Raw genomic sequence first — 16280 nt, forward strand, 5'->3', positions numbered from 1 at the left:
TCTTGGCTGCATATTTTTCTCATTTAGTGCTCTGAATATATCATGCCAGTCCTTTCTGGCCTGCCGAGTCTCCGTGGATAGGTCTGTTGCCAATCTAATATTTCTACCATTGCATGTTACAGACTTCTTGTCCCAAGCTGCTTTCAGGATTTTGTCTTTGTCACTGAGACTTGTAAGTTTTACTATTAGATGATGGGGTATGGACCTAGTTTAATTGATTTTGAGGGGATCCTCTGTGCCTCCTGGATTTTGATGCTTGTTCCCTTTGGCAATTTAGGGAAATTCTCTGCTATAATTTGCTCCAGTATACCTTTTTTCCCTCTCTCTCTTTCTCCTTCTTCTTCTGGGTTCCCAATTATTCGAATATTGTTTCATCTTATGATATCACTTGTCTCTCAAATTCTGCCCTTGTGGTCCGGTAGTTGTTTATCTCCATATTTCTCTGCTTCTTTATTCTCCATCATTTGGTCTTCTATATCACTAATTCTGTCTTCTGCCTCATTTATCCTAGAAGTAAGAGCCTCCATTTTTTTTTTTATTGCACCTCGTTAATAGCTTTTCTGATTTCAACTTCATTAGATTTTTGTTCTTTTATTTCTCCAGAAAGGGATTCTCTAATACCTTCCTTGCTTTATATAAGCCCAGCTAGCACCTTGATAATCATCATTTTGAACTCTTGTTCTGACATATTACTAGTGTCCGTATTGATTAGGTCCCTAGCTGTTGGTACTGCCTCTTTTTCTTTTCTTTTGTGGTGAGTTTTTCCCGCCTTGTCATTTTATCTAGATAAGAATAGATGAATGAGAGAACAAAATACTAACAGGGTAGCAATGACCCTGGAAAAAATATATACTAACCAAATTAGAAGAGATCCTATATCAGTGGGAGAAGAAAAAGGGAAAAAAAGAAAAAAGAAAAAAATATATATCTATTATACTTGTGAATAGAATAGAGCCACACACTTGATTTTGGGTGTATTTTGGTCTCTTAGAAGAAACTACTTCCCAAAATTTCAAAGAAAGAAAAACATATATAAACAATAATAAGGGTAAACATGATGAACAGATGGAATATGACTATGAAGATGAAAAGTAAGAAAATTTTAAAAAAGGAATTGATAAGCTCAGAAGTTGGTTGAGGAAAAAAAAAGGGGAATGAATGTGATCTGGCTGGAGACTAGAAAAACTATGAGCTAGATTTAGGGTATATTTTGATCTAGGAGAAGACATTGTATCCCAAAATTTTAAAGGAAAAAAACCTACATGTATGGAAGAAATAAGGTTAAATACAATGACGGGATAAAATATGACATTACAATGAAAATTTAAAAAGATTTCTTAAAAAGTACTGATAAGATAAAATAGTTGAAAAAATTAGGAAAGAGGGAAAAAAATCTAAAAACAGAATAAGAAAAAAAAGTTTAAAAATTTAATTTTGAAAACCAAAAGATCATGGGAAAAAATACTGTGAATTCTATGTGTTGCTTTCCCCTAGCTCTGGAGTTCCGTCGTGCTCATTGTCTGGTGTTGGGTTTGGCTGGATGTTCTTATTAATTTGGGGGAGAGGCCTGTTGCCATGATTCTCAAATGTCTTTGAGGCAGAATTACACCACCCTTGCCAGCGGCCAGGCTAAGTAATCTGCTGGGGTTCGCTCTCGGGAGCTTTTGCTCCCTGAACACTTTCTGTAGAGCTCTGGAGGACAGAATGAAAATGGCGGCCTCACAATCTCCAATCCCATAGGAACTGAGAGCTCAGGGCCCCACTCCTCAGTGTGCCCTGGGAGAAAAGCAGTCAGTCTCTCCCGTCTCTGGGTCTTTTACTGCACTCCGAGCTCACCTGGCCTGTGACCAAGCATTTCTGTTTCTGGTGCACGGCCCCTATTTGGAGTGTCCAAACCTAGCAGATTCTGCTGCGCACTCCTGCACCAGTCCTCCCAGAAGAGGGTGAGTCTTCCTAGATCTACATCTTGTGGGGGTCCCTGCCCGACGAGCAGTGGTCCAACTGTGCCTTGGATCCCAGTCTAACGTAAGCCCGAGCTGAGAGCCCCGTCCTTAGCTCTGACTCTGAAGCAGGCTTCCCTGCTCTGATACCTGGGAGCTCTGCCACACTTGGACACCCCTGGTCTTTTTGTGACCCCATGGGTCCTGAGACCATACTGTCCCCATGAGTGCTCCATCCCTGCTTAGCCTTTGGAGTGATGTCCCTCAGTGGCACAGACTTCTCAAAGTCCTGATTTTGTGCTTCACTGCTCTACTACTTGCTGGGAGCCAGCCCCTCCCCCTGCAATTTATCTTCCTGTTTGTTGCCTCGGATTCATGTCTCCACACATCCTGCCTTCTGGAAACTGGTTGATTTTCTGTTCCTAGAATTGCTGCTCCTCTCTTTGATCTCCTGTTGAGTTTGTAGCTGTTCAGAAGGGTTTGATAACTATCCAGCTGATCTCCTGGGACCTGATGATATTTAGGTCTCCTACTCCTCTGCCATCTTGCTCCTCTTTGACTTTTTGTTTTAAAGTATTTTAAAACTCGCAGAAAACCTCATGAAGAGGTTTTTTTCACATTCATCAGTTTTTTTAAACATTTTACCCTGTTTGTCCTCTCTTTCTCTTTATGTTTATGTATATGTACACATATGTGTACATATATTTAGATACAGACTCACATACACACTCATAAGTTATGTAGAAATGATTATACAAATTATATACATATTATTATTCTTTTTCTGAACATTTAAGTATGGATTACATCCATCATGCCTCTTTACCCCTTAATATTCATAATTGGTATTTTCTAAGAAAAAGGATACTCTTTTAAGCCAACACAGTACAGTTATAAATTTTAGAAACTTAACATTGATATAGTAATTTAATCTATGATCCATATTCCAATTTTTTCTGTTATGGTCCAAATTTCTTCCCTTCCATTCCCACGCATTTCTTCCTTGTCTTCCCCAGTCCATATTTATTCTGACCCTTCTTCCATTGAGAGAACCCTGTCTGTCCACAACATCACACTTTTACTCATCAGCTCAACCCTGTACGGCCTATAAAATAATTCTGGAATTGCTCTACCGTATGAAAACAAACCCACTAGGGAGAGATCAAGGTTTGTTTGAGGGTGTGTAAGTCATAATTTCACACTCAAAAGTTACTCATATTGGTTCTCTACCCTCCCCCAGTGTCCTTATGTTATTCATTTGAGATAAGATTAGTTCCTCTCTTCCTGTTTGCATTCAGTTTATTTTTCTTCATCCTCCCTGATTGTATTTTCTTGACATACTTTAATATGCTTCCAGGACTTAAAATAGAAAGATGTACTCAGAACAGTGTCCTCTGTCCCCCCACCTCCTTCTGCTCTATTCTCCCTGCCAACCACTTGTGCCCACTTGTTTTTGCAGAACCAGTTTCATCATCTTCTTTATTCATCCTGTGTTTCTTTCTGAAAAATAAAAATCAGATTTATCTCTTTCCCTTTTTTCCTTACACTAAATGTAAAGCACGTTTGCACCTTGTCTCTCTCCACATGAAGATATATTTTGGAAACCACTCCCTATTAGCTCAGAGAGACAATGACCATTCTTTTTTACGGCTGCATAGTATTCCATCATATAGATGCACCCTAGTTTATGTCCCCAACCCACTCTTGGATATTTAGATAGCTTCCAATATTTTGCAATTGCAAAGAGTGCTGTAGGGTGTCATCGTAGGCGCATATATTTTTTGGTACTGTTAGAGGTTTATGTTGATGTCACATTTCTAGGATTGGATTGCAGGCTTGAGACTAAGCACATAAACAGCTTTGTCACATGTTGCCAAATTCCCTTCCATTGCTATTATGCCATTTTGCCTTCCACCCACAATTAAGAGAATGCCCGACTTTCCACATCCTCTCTGGCAGAGTGTAGTGTCAGGATTTTGAACTTTTGCCAAGCAGGTGGGTGAGAAATGGTATCTCAGTATAATTTTAATTCTTAGTCCACAATTTTGAGTTTTAATTTACATTATTGAAGAAAGTTGGGGTTTTATGTTTAAGTGCTATTTTCATGTAATATTTGTGGGTTCCTGCCCATATCTTCTGTCCACTCTTTGTTAAAGGAGGAATCTGGGGCTTTTTGACTCATCTTTAAAACTTCTTACAATTTGGCCATCTTGGTCTTTTACCTGTGATATGCAAATATTTTTCTCCTATTTGCCATTTTTCTTCTCATTACCTTACCCTCACCCTTGTTTTTTTTTTCCTTCTGTTTTTGTTTGTTTATTTTCAATAAATGTGTTTTTTTTTTCCTTGCCTCTGTCACTTTGAGCATTGAAACATTCCTGTTTTAAAGTACTTGTCAGATTATTCCATGATACTCATGTTATCTTCTTTGGAGTAATTCATGTCACAAGTGTTGATTTTGTTGGCTAGGTCTCTAAGTGTTAGATGTCTTCAGGTTTTGGAATTTTGGTGTTCGGGGTCATATTAAGAGGTAAATTTGTGTTTTGATTTTCTTCGCTTCCACCCCCACACCCCAACGACAGTTTGTGTTTGCCTCCACCTGACCTGGAGCACCCCAAAACCTATGGCCATGGACAGCTGGTGGTTTTCTTATTGTTGGCATGCCTTCACAGAGGGGGCCTTGGACCACATCAAGCCCTGGGCCGGGGGTCCCCTTTCTCGAGTTGCATGGGACATTGGTCTTTCCCGCCCTTGTATGTGCCTCCTGCCCAGCACTCCCAGCCCCCATCCCCATGTAGTGCTTTGTGTCGACGTTCTGCCTTTCACGCACAGAGATGATTATCTTGTTTGTGAGCCTGGTATTTATTGACCACTTCCGCATGTTTGGAGCAAAGGAGCTATGTCACAGCGTGATTTTATGGAACCTTCTTAACGTCAAAAACTCTTTTGTATTTACTCCGAAGGAAGGAATGTGGGAAGGTTTGAAGGGAAAAAAAGGAAGGAAACTATCCTGTGCCCCAGGAATGCAGCTGCCATCACTTCCTTTACTTGGCAACAATCGTGTGAGGCAGGAATGTTTTTTCCCAGGCCACACGTGGGTAATGGGGACACAGAGTATGGGTGAGTGAGCCGCCCAGCCTTGCAGCTCATGGGAGGGAGTGTGGGGGGCTAAAGGCTGGCCCCTTGTTGGGTTTCCCCCTGATTTATGGACTCATGGGGTGGTCTGTCCCCCTGTGCCTGGAATACCACATCCTGGCCTGGGTCTGTGCCTCAGGCTTAGAGGCTCACCAGTTAATTCCTTTTTTTTTGGAATGACTTGGGGTCCTTCAGCTAACTTTTGTGAAGTGCCTGAGATGAGCCAGGTGCTTGCTAATCTCCTACTGGTTCTTTAACTGAACTCAAAACAACCCTGAAAAGCAGATCCTGTTAGTATCATTTTCTCATCAAGGAGATAAATGCTCAGGAGCTCATGTGGGTTCCCAGCTTCTCCCAGTTAGCAAACACAGGGCTGGGACTTCCACACTGTCTGGCGGAAAAGCCTTCAGCTTCCATGCTTCCAGCATGTTCTGTTTCCCGTGGTATCTTCCCAGTCAACCTGCCACAGTTTCAGGAAGCATGATGCCACAGCAGGGGAGAGGCCTCAAGGGCAGCTCCGTGTGAGGCCAGCACCTGAGGGTTTCTGGGGGGCGGCTTTGCTCAGCATCTCCTGAGATACAGGGCCCATGTTAACCACTTAGGTTCAGATGTGAATCTGGGCCCTCAGGACGGCTCTCCTCTTTTGGGCCTAAAGATGGTGCTTCCAAGTCACCGTCAGAGATGTCAGTCCCATGTCCTGACAGAGAACAAACAGGTCTGTTTCCCTCAGGTAGTTTTGTGGTTTATTTGGCCACATGGTTCGGTGAGGGCTGCTTTATCCTGTGCTCGTGAAGAAAGCCCACCGGCTTTGAATTCAGAGACCCTTGTCCCCATTACTCTCTATCACGTCACTCAGTATTTTCTCATCTGTCCCAATTTTAGGTAATAGTTCACTCATTGACTTTTCATCTCCCCGACCTGAGTCCCCAACGTCTGAGTGCAGGGACCTCAGTTCTCTCATTTGTTGTTGCATCTCTGTCATCTAGCCTCCAGCCAGCCTATAGGAGGTGAAAAACAATCAGATTTTAGATGAATAAATAAAATGAGGGAGAGCTGACTCCAGCCCTGGCTCCACCATTTGAAATCTCTGTGACTTCCAGCCATTTATTCACTTTTCCTTACCTGCAAAATAGACAAAGACCAGCAGTTTTGTAGGACTGTTGAGACATTTGTAGACGACCCATAGAACTCACAAAAGGTAAGCCTCCCGTCCTTCTCTCTCATATAATTGTTAATTAGTGCCTTGACCTGGCTGGGGGGGTTGGGGTGGGAGGATTTTGATTAGAACTTTCCCACACCTGGAAGGCGCTGACGTGCCCAAGCCCCGAGCTTCTGTCTTTTCCCAGGCGGGAGCCAGTGGCCTCCGAGAGCAGCTGCTAGGATGCGCTAACCTCTGCCAGCAAGGCCGTGGCACAGATCTGCTCGGGCTGCTGCAGAAACCCTGGCCAGCTCCAATTAGGAAGCTCTTCCGTGGAGCCGAAGGTTTTGAGGTTAACCCTGAAGAAACAGCTCCCTCTACACCAGCCTTCTAATTAAATGCTCGCGTTTACTTTCCAGAGTTCATTGAATCATTTTACCCGCATCGTGGGGCTTGACAAAGCCCAGTTGCTTTGAGTAATGGAAAAGTACAAAATGAGGAGACTTCAGGGAAGCCGTCCAATGACACAAGCCCTGCTGCTTCTGTCCCCACCTGGGTGGGGACCCCGCGTGCAGGAGGAGGGCCCTGTCAGGGAATCATTTCCTGATCCCTGCCTTGGACTTGGTTCTTGATACCCTGAAACCCACGATGCGAAGTAAGGATCTCAGTCTACTCACAGGGTGACTCAAGGCTCTGGGGCCACAGAATGATTCCTGGGAATTCCTGGGAACTTCTTGGTACCCAGGTACTATGCTGGGCTGTATTGTGTGTGACAGTGGTGCTACCCTTAAGATACTGACAGTATTGTTGGGAGACAGGGTTCATACAGAAAATATTGCCGGAATACCTTTGTGCTGATCCAGGCAATAATATTATAAAGCAAGTAGGCCCCACCATTCATTCATTGCTTACTGTGTTCTAGGTCCTTTAAATACGTTCTCTTTCTTCATACTCCTAACCTGCTCTCAGAGGATCAGCTAACACAGTCATTTCCCTAAGCAGGGGGCAGGTTGGGCTTCAGGGGACCAGCTTCTGGTTGGGTTCCAGCATCCCCACCAGAAACTAAAGGAGAGGCTCTAACAGGTAGGAAGTCCCTCTCTGGGTTTCCTTGTACCCCCACCTCCTACCTCCCAGCAGCTCCATCCTGCATGGGGCGGTCACCTACCATCCCCAGCAGCAATGGGACCCTCAACAAGATCTTCAGACCTTCACCAGCTTTCAAGCAGAGGGCACACCTGGGCATCAGGGAGACGCCTGGTGATGGATGACCCCTGATTTGTCTGGACCCTGGGTCTCAGAGCCTGGTTGCTGAAGCAGTAGCAGCAGTTTGGAGTGGGGCCCAGCAGGTGGATTTTTAACAGTCTGCAGGTGATCCTGATGCACATTCAAGTGTAAGAACCACTGGTCCGCGTTCTCAAACCTGCCTGCGTGTCGGAATGGCCTGAGGACTGTTTTGTGGGGTTTTAAAAAATTATGATGATTAACTTAATTTTAAAGTAAAATAAGCTTCACTTTTGGAAACAATTTTAGACTTACAGCAATATTGGGGAGGTAATGCACAGAGTTCCCTCCCATTATTAACTCAGCTCCCTCCCATTATTAACATCTTACATAAGAGCGGTGTGTTTGCTACAGTTGATGACGGGTCCTGATACACTGTCATTAACCAAAGTCCTTACTTTATTCAGGTTTCCTTAGTTTTTGCTTAATGTCTGTTCCAGAATCCCATCTAGGATCTCACATTACAGTGAGTTGTCGTGTCTCCTTAGGCTCCTCTAAGCTGTGCTGTTTCTCTGACTTTTCTGGTTTTTGATGACCTTGACCATTTTGAAATGTACTGATGAAGTATTTTGTAGAGTGCCCCTCAATTTGGATTTGTTTCATCTTTTTTGCATGCCTAGAAACGAGTTGTAGGTTTTTGGAAGACCACGTGTTGTGTTGAGGACATATGCCATCACCGTGACTCATTACTGTGGATGTTGGTCTCCGTCACCTGGTTGAGGGGACTTTGCCTTCTCCATCTACCCCAGTCAGGTTTCTCCGCCGGCCAGTTACAACCCCTGCCCCCCAACCTTCCATGCTGTGCTGTGCGGAAGGAAGTCACCAGCTCAGGCCACACTTAACGACTGGGGCTCCGCCTCCCTGTGGGCAGGGAATCTACAGAAGCTGTTTGGAATTCTTCTATGTGGGAGATCTGTGTCTTCTCGCCCACTTATTTATGAATTTGATCACTTACTGACATCGGTGTGGACTCACGGGTACTGATTTTATGCTTCAGTTATAATGCAATTCCAGTCTGTCGTGTTATCCACGTTGGTCAACCTTTGACCATCGGGAGCTCTTTCAGTTGGCTCCTCTGTCCTTTTGACATGTGTCTTCACCGCAGAGATTTTTTAACTACTTCCTTCCTTTCCACCACCACAAGCTTATCTTGTTTGTTTCCTGCCTCAGGCCTGGAATCTGCCGTTTCTTCAGGGAATCCTGGTTCCCTTTCCTGAGAGTGGTATCAGAAACCAACACCTGGGCCCTTGGTATGCTCGCTGCTATTGGGGTGTCAGTGGTTCTGGGTCCTCTCAGCTGACAGGTGGAGGAAATACACACGTGTGTAGTGCCCTATGTACACACACGTACCTGTAATTGTGTCCGAATGTAACTGTCTCTATCTGTGTTACAGATTCATGAGGTCATCCTGGTATCTTCCAGTGTGGACCCACTGCCACATGGATCTTTCTGGCCCCCTCCCCTTGCTTATCTGTAAAGCCCTGCTCCACTGGTGAGAAGCATTGCTCCTGCCATCTGCCTTCCATTCCTTTAACTGTTCAGTTCTGGCACACGTGGATAATGGTGTCAGAATCTGAACTCTCACCCCCATCCATGGGAATCGGATCTACCAGCTGGAGCACAGGGTTTCTCCGTGGACTATCTTGCCTTTGGTTTTACAAACTCCTCCAGTCATTCCTGGAGTTTCTTAGGTGCCGAGGGCCTCCCACCCTCTTTGGTGAGGATATTTCACATGTTGGTCCTGTAGTTTGATTCTTTGATCACATGCTGCGTGTCATCCTTGGACTCCCCCAGTCTCGTCAATGTGTTTATTTTAATTTGCATCCTTTAAGCTTCACTGTCTGTGTGCAAAGCTCTTTGGATTTTGACAAATGCTTAAATGTCCCACATTCACCATCATGGTATCCTATAGAGTCGGTTCATCGCCCTCAGAATCCCGCGTTTCCCCTGTTCCACCTCCTCTTCTTCCTGATCCCTAGAAACCGCTGATCTTTTGACTGATTCTGTGTAATGGGAATCGTGCTGGCCTCTTTCACTTAGCAATATGCATCCAAGATTCATCTGTGTACGTTCATGGCTTGACGATGAATTCTTTTTATGGCTGAATAATACTCCACATTACAAACGTACCAGCTTGTTTAGTCATTCGCCGAGGAAAAGACATACTGGTTGCTTCCAGTTTTGGGTGATTATGAATAAAGCTGCAGTGTTTTCATTGGTCTATTTGGTTTTGTGGCCATAAGTTTTCGAAGTTGTGGGTTCCTTGCTGCTGAATGCACATGAGCACAGGTAGAGGCTCCCAGGTAGGTATGTGGGAGGGGGATCGAGGGTCATAGGGGGCCCTCCACAGAGAGCGCTCTCCGTCCTGTTTCAGATTTGGAGATGAGGCAGTTAAGCCCCGGGCCCTTCTCCACCCAAGATCAGAGGGTGCATGGAGGTCCCACCACATCCGATCTGAACGTGCTGTGATTGCCCTCTCGTGCAGCTGTTCCTATGTCAGTTTCTCACTTTGGTTATCTGATTTTGGAAGGCTCTGCTCTGACCAACGGGGGATTAAACCTGCACAGCCCCGTGAAGAGGAAGCTGGAAGCAGAGAAGGACTATGTCTTTGACAAGAGGCTCAGGTACAGCGTCCGCCAGAACGAAAGCAACTGTAGGTTTCGGGACATTGTTGTGCGGAAGGAAGAGGGGTTCACACACATCCTGCTGTCCAGCCAGACCTCGGACAACAACGCGCTGACCCCCGAGGTGAGAGGCAGGGGACCCCAAGGGAGGGTCAGGCTGGAGAGGGCTTCTCATTCAGAATGGGGCACTGGCTCTCTCTCTGTTCCATCAGGAGCCTACGATGGTAGCCAGCACACACGCAAACTTGACTCTGGGACACCATGTGCTGATGACCTTATATACATTATCCATTTGATCTTTGTGATCAGGTAGTCATACTATCCCATTTGACAGATGAAGACCCCAGTGAATGGAGAGATTTGGAAAACTGATCCAGGTCCCAGAATTAGTCACAGGGCAGCTCCGTGTATCTTGGGCTTTTCCAAGCGTGTCAAATTTCCTTGCTTTGGAAAGAATCCTAGTCACTCAGCTCACTTACTTTTTTTCAATTGAGAGAGAATTCACATACCATAGATTTCACCCTTTTAACATGTACATTTTTAAGTATATTCACAACGATCTAGTTCTAGCACATTTCCATCACCCCCAAAGGAAACCCCATGCCCATTGCCATCCTCTCCCCATTTTCTCTCACTAAGTCCCCGGTGACTACGAATCTACTTTTTGTATCTACCCGTTTGTCTGTTCTGGACATTTCGTGTGAACAGAAGCATATTGTATGTGGTCTGTGACCAGCTTCCTCCACTGAACACCGTGTTTTCAAGGTTCATCCATGGAGTAGCACACGCCCGTGCTTCCTTCCTTTCCCTCGTATGGATGTGCCACGTTTGGTCCATCAGTCGTTCAGTGATGGACGTTTGTCTTGGTTCCATCTTTGACTACTGTGTTGTGATGAATATCACTGCAGATGTTTGTGTACGAGTTCGCATGTGAATGTGTTTTCAGTGCTCTTGGCTGTTTTCCCTCCTTATGGAACTGCTGGGTCATATGGTAACTCTGCATTTAACTCTTTGAGGAACTGTCAACCTGTTTTCACAGTGGCTGTGCCATTTTCCATTCCCACTGGCCATATACAAGGGCTCTAGTGTCTCTGCATCCTTGTCAACACTTGTTACTATCTGTTCTTGTTATTGTAGCTCTTGGAGTGGGCGTGAGGTGGCATCTCACCGAGGTTTTGGTGTGCATTTTCCTGATGACTAATGATGTTAGGTGTCTTTTCATGAGCTTATTGGTTGCCTGTCTCTTTTCTTTGGAAAAATGTCTATTGACATCTTTTGCCCCTTCTTAAAATTGTTTTTTAACTCTTGAGTTTTAAGACTTCTTCGTCAGACATTTGATTGGAAAAATATGCTTTCATTCTGTGATTTGTTACTTACTTTCTTTTTTTTTTTAATTTCTTTTCAGTGTTCCAGAATTCATTGTTTATGTACCACACCCAATGCTCCATGCAGTACATGCCCTCCATAATACCCACCACCAGGCCACCCAACTTCCCACCCCGTGCCCCTCCAAAACCCTCAGATTGTTTTTCAGAGTCCACAGTCTGTCATGGATCATCTCCCCCTCTAATTTCCCCCAATTCACTTCTCCTCTCCATCTCCCAATGTCCTCCGTGCTATTCCTTATGTTTCACAAATAAGCGAAACCATGTGATAATTGACCCTCTCTGCTTGACTTATTTCACTCAGCATAATCTCTTCCAGTCCCGTCCATGTTGCTACAAAAGTTGGGTATTCATCCTTTCTGATGGAGGCATAATACTCCATAGTGTAGATGGACCAGCTCTTCCTTATCCATTTGTCCATTGAAGGGCATCTTGGCTCTTTCCACAGTTTGGCAACTGTGGCCATTGCTGCTATGAACACTGGGGTATGGATGGCCCTTCTTTTCACTACATCTGTATCTTTGGGGTAGATACCCAGTAGTGAAATTACAGGGTCATAGGGAAGTTCTATTTTTAACTTCTTAAGGAATCTCCACACTGTTTTCCAAAGTGGCTCACCAACTTGCATTCCCACCAACAGTGTGAGAGGGTTCCCCTTTCTCCACATCCTTTCCAACACATGTTGTTTACTGTCTTGTTAATTTTGGCTATTCTGACTGGTGTAAGGTGGTATCTCGATGTGGTTTTGATTTGAATCTCCCTGATGGCTAGTGACAATGAACACTTTTTCATGTGTCTGTTGGCCATTTGTATGTCTTCATTGGAGAAGTGTCTGTTCATGTCTTCTGCCCATTTTTTGACGTGATTATCTGTTTTGTGTGTGTTGAGTTTGAGGAATTCTGTTAGATCCTGGATATCAGCCCTTTGTACTGTCATTTGCGAATATCTTCTCCCATTCTGTGGGTTGTCTCTTTGTTTTGTTGACTGTTTCCTTTGTTGTGCAGAAGCTTTTGATCTTGACTTTGTCACTTTCTTGATGGCATCCTTGGATGTACAGTGCTTAAAATTTTGATGAAGTCCATTTTACCTGTTTTTTCCACCTTACCTTTTTAACGCTAATCATGCTTATATTTTAAGTGAACACAACAGGGAGACAGTGAATACTTAATGCCATTGCATAGATAGCACCATTTAAGATCTGGGGTACTGAGGGGGAGCAGTGAAGAGATGATGAATATTTTAAAGAGATTCTTGATGGTGCCAATGTGGGAAAAGACTCATCCAAGAAGACTTCTCCAACTAGATTGACCTGCCACCGGGTGGTGGAGTAGTAACTGATGAACAACACCATGACCGTGCCAGCTACCAGCAGCTCTTTGTCTTTTGTATTTGCCATTTACCCATTTCCTTCCCCCAGGGCCCTCCCAATGTAGGGTTCTTATGATCCTCTTACAGATGAGACTGTGCAGGTTTAGAGAACTAGGCCTAGGGTCCCGTCAGCTTCAGGGGGCAGGAATCTTGCCACTTGTGCCCACCATATTGTTTCTCACACTCAGCCTAGTGCCCGGCCCGGAATGACGGCCACAGGGCAAGAGATGTAGCTAAATCCTTTGCAGTTTGTGGGGCTGCTGGTCACCTGCTGCCCCTCCTCTAAGCATGGTGTTTTGAGGTCTTTCTCTTGCACGGTCAGAAACCACTTTAGAGCGCTCTGCTGTGCAGACCTTGGTGGTTTACCCCAGGGGCTGCCCTTTGCATGTCGGTACACCTGAAAGCCTTGTTATTTTCAGCTCATCGTGAAACATCTGCACGAGACCAACTCTTCTTAGATTTTTTTCCTACTTCACTGCTTCTTGAAAGCATGCTTTTAAAAGGCACAGCATTTTCCTTCAATAAACCGAATAAATGTGGAGTCTCCCAGTTCATCCTGTCTCTTTGGAGTAGCTTTATGTGTTAACCATTGCCTATTCAGCATGGAAGAGGCGGGATCTCCAGCTGATATCAGGTGCACAGGTTCTCAACTCCAGAGATGAGGGCTTGGCGAATTAGGAGTTCCGTTCCTAATTGGTGCCTGTCAGAAACAGAATGGGAGGAATGGAAAAAGAAAATACTGGTTTGTTGTTTTCGGCTGCCTGGACGACGGGAATGGGCCGACTCTATAGAAAAGATGGCAAGCTGGGCAGAGCAGCCCTGAGAGAAAGATCCCAAAGAAAAGAAGAGGTGGTGTTAGCAGAGGAGTATAGATTTTGGAGTCTAGTGGACCAGGCTCAAATCCTGCCTCCACCAGCTCACCTTGGGAGGTGACCTTGCCTCTTTGAGCATCCTCATCCCTACAAGTTATAGTATATCTTCCTTGTGGGATGAGAGAAACTGTCTGCCCGGAGGCTTGCAGAATGCCTGGCAAGTGGGAAGCGTTCAGTAAGTGTTCCCATCATTGTGAAGATGAAGCAGAGGGGATGTCAAGGCGTCCAGCAGACCCAGCCTTCCTTACTCAAGGAGCAACCGGGACAAGGCCACCCTGCATGTCATAATTGAATTTCTTTTTCTAGTTGTATCTGGGATATTGGTTGGATTGGCCTCAGGGGCAGAAATTCATACATTACTGGGTGTGTTAACTAGATTCTGAGGCTAGCGGGTGTGTTATGATATTGCTCCTGTCTGGAATATAGCAAAGAATCAGGAAAATAATGAAAATGCCCCTTTAGGAAAGAAGAAGCAAAATAGATTGCTCAAAGTGTTGGTGATGAAAAGCCCATCCACTTCCCCATTAGGAGCAGACCCCAAGGCCTCTCTCAACTCCCGGTTTTGTGCAGTGCTCCAAGCCACTGTGAACTGTACCACCACTATCCGAGGGAGCACACAGACATGTGGGAGTCACACCTCATACCCTCTTGATCATACCCACTGGACGCACACCACCCCCAAGGCGTATTAACTTTCATCCTTGAAGAGCCCACTCATAGGTTTTCTTCTCTCTGTTTCCATCAGGACCATTATATTCTGTCTGGATTGGTGTAACAACTTGCTAACAAGCCTGCTCTTTCAGCTTTTCTACCTGTAATCTGTTGTCTTCAGGGTGGGCAGAGTGACCTGCCAGGAATACAAATCTGATCAAGCCACCCCTTCTATGCACATGTGCGCACACACACACACACACACACACACATTTGCACACACTTCACATATGTTGGTGATTCTTAGTTGCTCTGATTAAGAATCAAAACTGTTCATGTGGCTGGCGAGGCTGGTATATTCTGACCTGCCCACCTCTGCAAGCCTCCTTGCCTTATACCACATGTCCACCTTCTCTTCTCCTGTCCTCTATCAGCCTGACTTTCTTTCATGCTCACATGAAAGGGCCCAGGGCCTTTGCATATACCATATACCTGTACTTCTGACTGAAACATCCTTGCCTAGTGGCCTTGCACTTCATTCAGGTCTCAGCTCAACCACCACTTCCACAAGATCCCTCACCACCCCTCAGCTCCCTGCCCAGGTTACATCCACCTCTCAGAGGAGCTTTCCTAGCACTACACAGCCCTCCCTTCTGGAACTTGTTACAGTTTTTAATGTACATGTATTTGTGTGATAATCTGTCTGGTTCCTCCCACTACACTGTAAACTTGTTGAGGAGGTAAATACCGTGCCAGTCATTCAAATCAATAAACATTTATTAAGTTTTTTTATGTGTGAGGTTCTGGACTAGGTGTTAGAAGGGTTATACAGATAAGTAGAAGACTCATCTGTTTTAGTCTTTAAAGAATTGTATTCGTTATCTATTCCTGCATAATAAATTTCCCTAAACTTAGCATCTTAAACGATGAATGTTATCTCACAATTTCAGTGGGTCAGGGATCCTGGCATGACTTAGTTGGATGCGTCTGGCTTGGGGTCTCTCAAAGTCAAGGCATGTTGCCTGGGGCTTCAGTCTCAGCTGAAGGCTCAGTGGGGGAGGATCAACTTCCAAGCTCACCCAAGTGGCTGCTGGTGGGTCCTCACTGGCCAGAGACATCAGTGCCCTGCCTTCTGTCTTCTCTGTATGGGCTCCTCACAACATGGTCTGCTTCCCCAGACTGAGAGCTCCGAGGAGGAGTTAGAACAAAAGCGGACAGCCAAGACAAGCCGTGTCTTTTTGTATCCCAGTCTCCTCTTGAACAGGACAGGCTGTCCGTCTTGCCTTACCTTGTGGTTAGGCATGAGTCATGAAGTCTGTTCTACACTCACTGGCGGGGGGGGATGCCACAAGGGTATGACTCCCAGGGAGGGGATCGTTGTCAAGCAGGAGGTAAGGTGAGGCAAGAACACTCACATTCTATAAGGGGGCTTGTCACAAGTGTCATAGCAGGGACACGTGGGGTATTGGGAGAGGCAAGAGTTGGCATTTAGTCAGAGATATTTGGGAAAGCATTCGGGTTGCTGATTTCAGCAAGTAGAGATGCAATAGAGAGAGGGACTCTGGTCTACTCTCCCTTTCAACCCACTTCTAATGAATTTGGTCTCGCTGGTTCCAACCCATGGCAGATTAGAAGATAGAAGTAGTGGGGCTGGGTGCGGGGTGGGGGAGAGCGTGCTTTCTCTAGCAGATGCTGACATCTGGAGCAAGTGGCAGCTAGCACGTGTCTGGCAAGGGCAGTAAATCTCAAGAACATATTTAGGGCTTCAGAATGTATAGCAGTCTTGGACCATTTGTTACAGAGGCACTCCCCAGGAGCCTCTGAGGGCACTGGTCTGTTACAGCCCAGCAAGTGACCATGGAGAGGTGGTTCCGTGGGTGCAGCTG

At 45.2% G+C, this 16280-nt stretch overlaps 1 protein-coding gene across 1 annotated transcript in view; it reads left to right on the forward strand.

Moving 5' to 3' along the window:
* The window catches only part of CDYL2 (chromodomain Y like 2), a 157817-nt gene that overhangs the window by 124641 nt on the left and 16896 nt on the right, over positions 1-16280 (forward strand). Inside the window, exon 3 of the mRNA XM_032853909.1 lies at positions 10025-10242. Coding sequence (XP_032709800.1) covers positions 10025-10242 — 218 coding nt within the window. The remainder of the gene's footprint in view (positions 1-10024; positions 10243-16280) is intronic.

Source organism: Lontra canadensis, unplaced genomic scaffold (assembly GCF_010015895.1).
Source record: "Lontra canadensis isolate GAN:19392208 unplaced genomic scaffold, GSC_riverotter_1.0 scaffold8, whole genome shotgun sequence".
NCBI lineage: Eukaryota > Metazoa > Chordata > Mammalia > Carnivora > Mustelidae > Lontra > Lontra canadensis.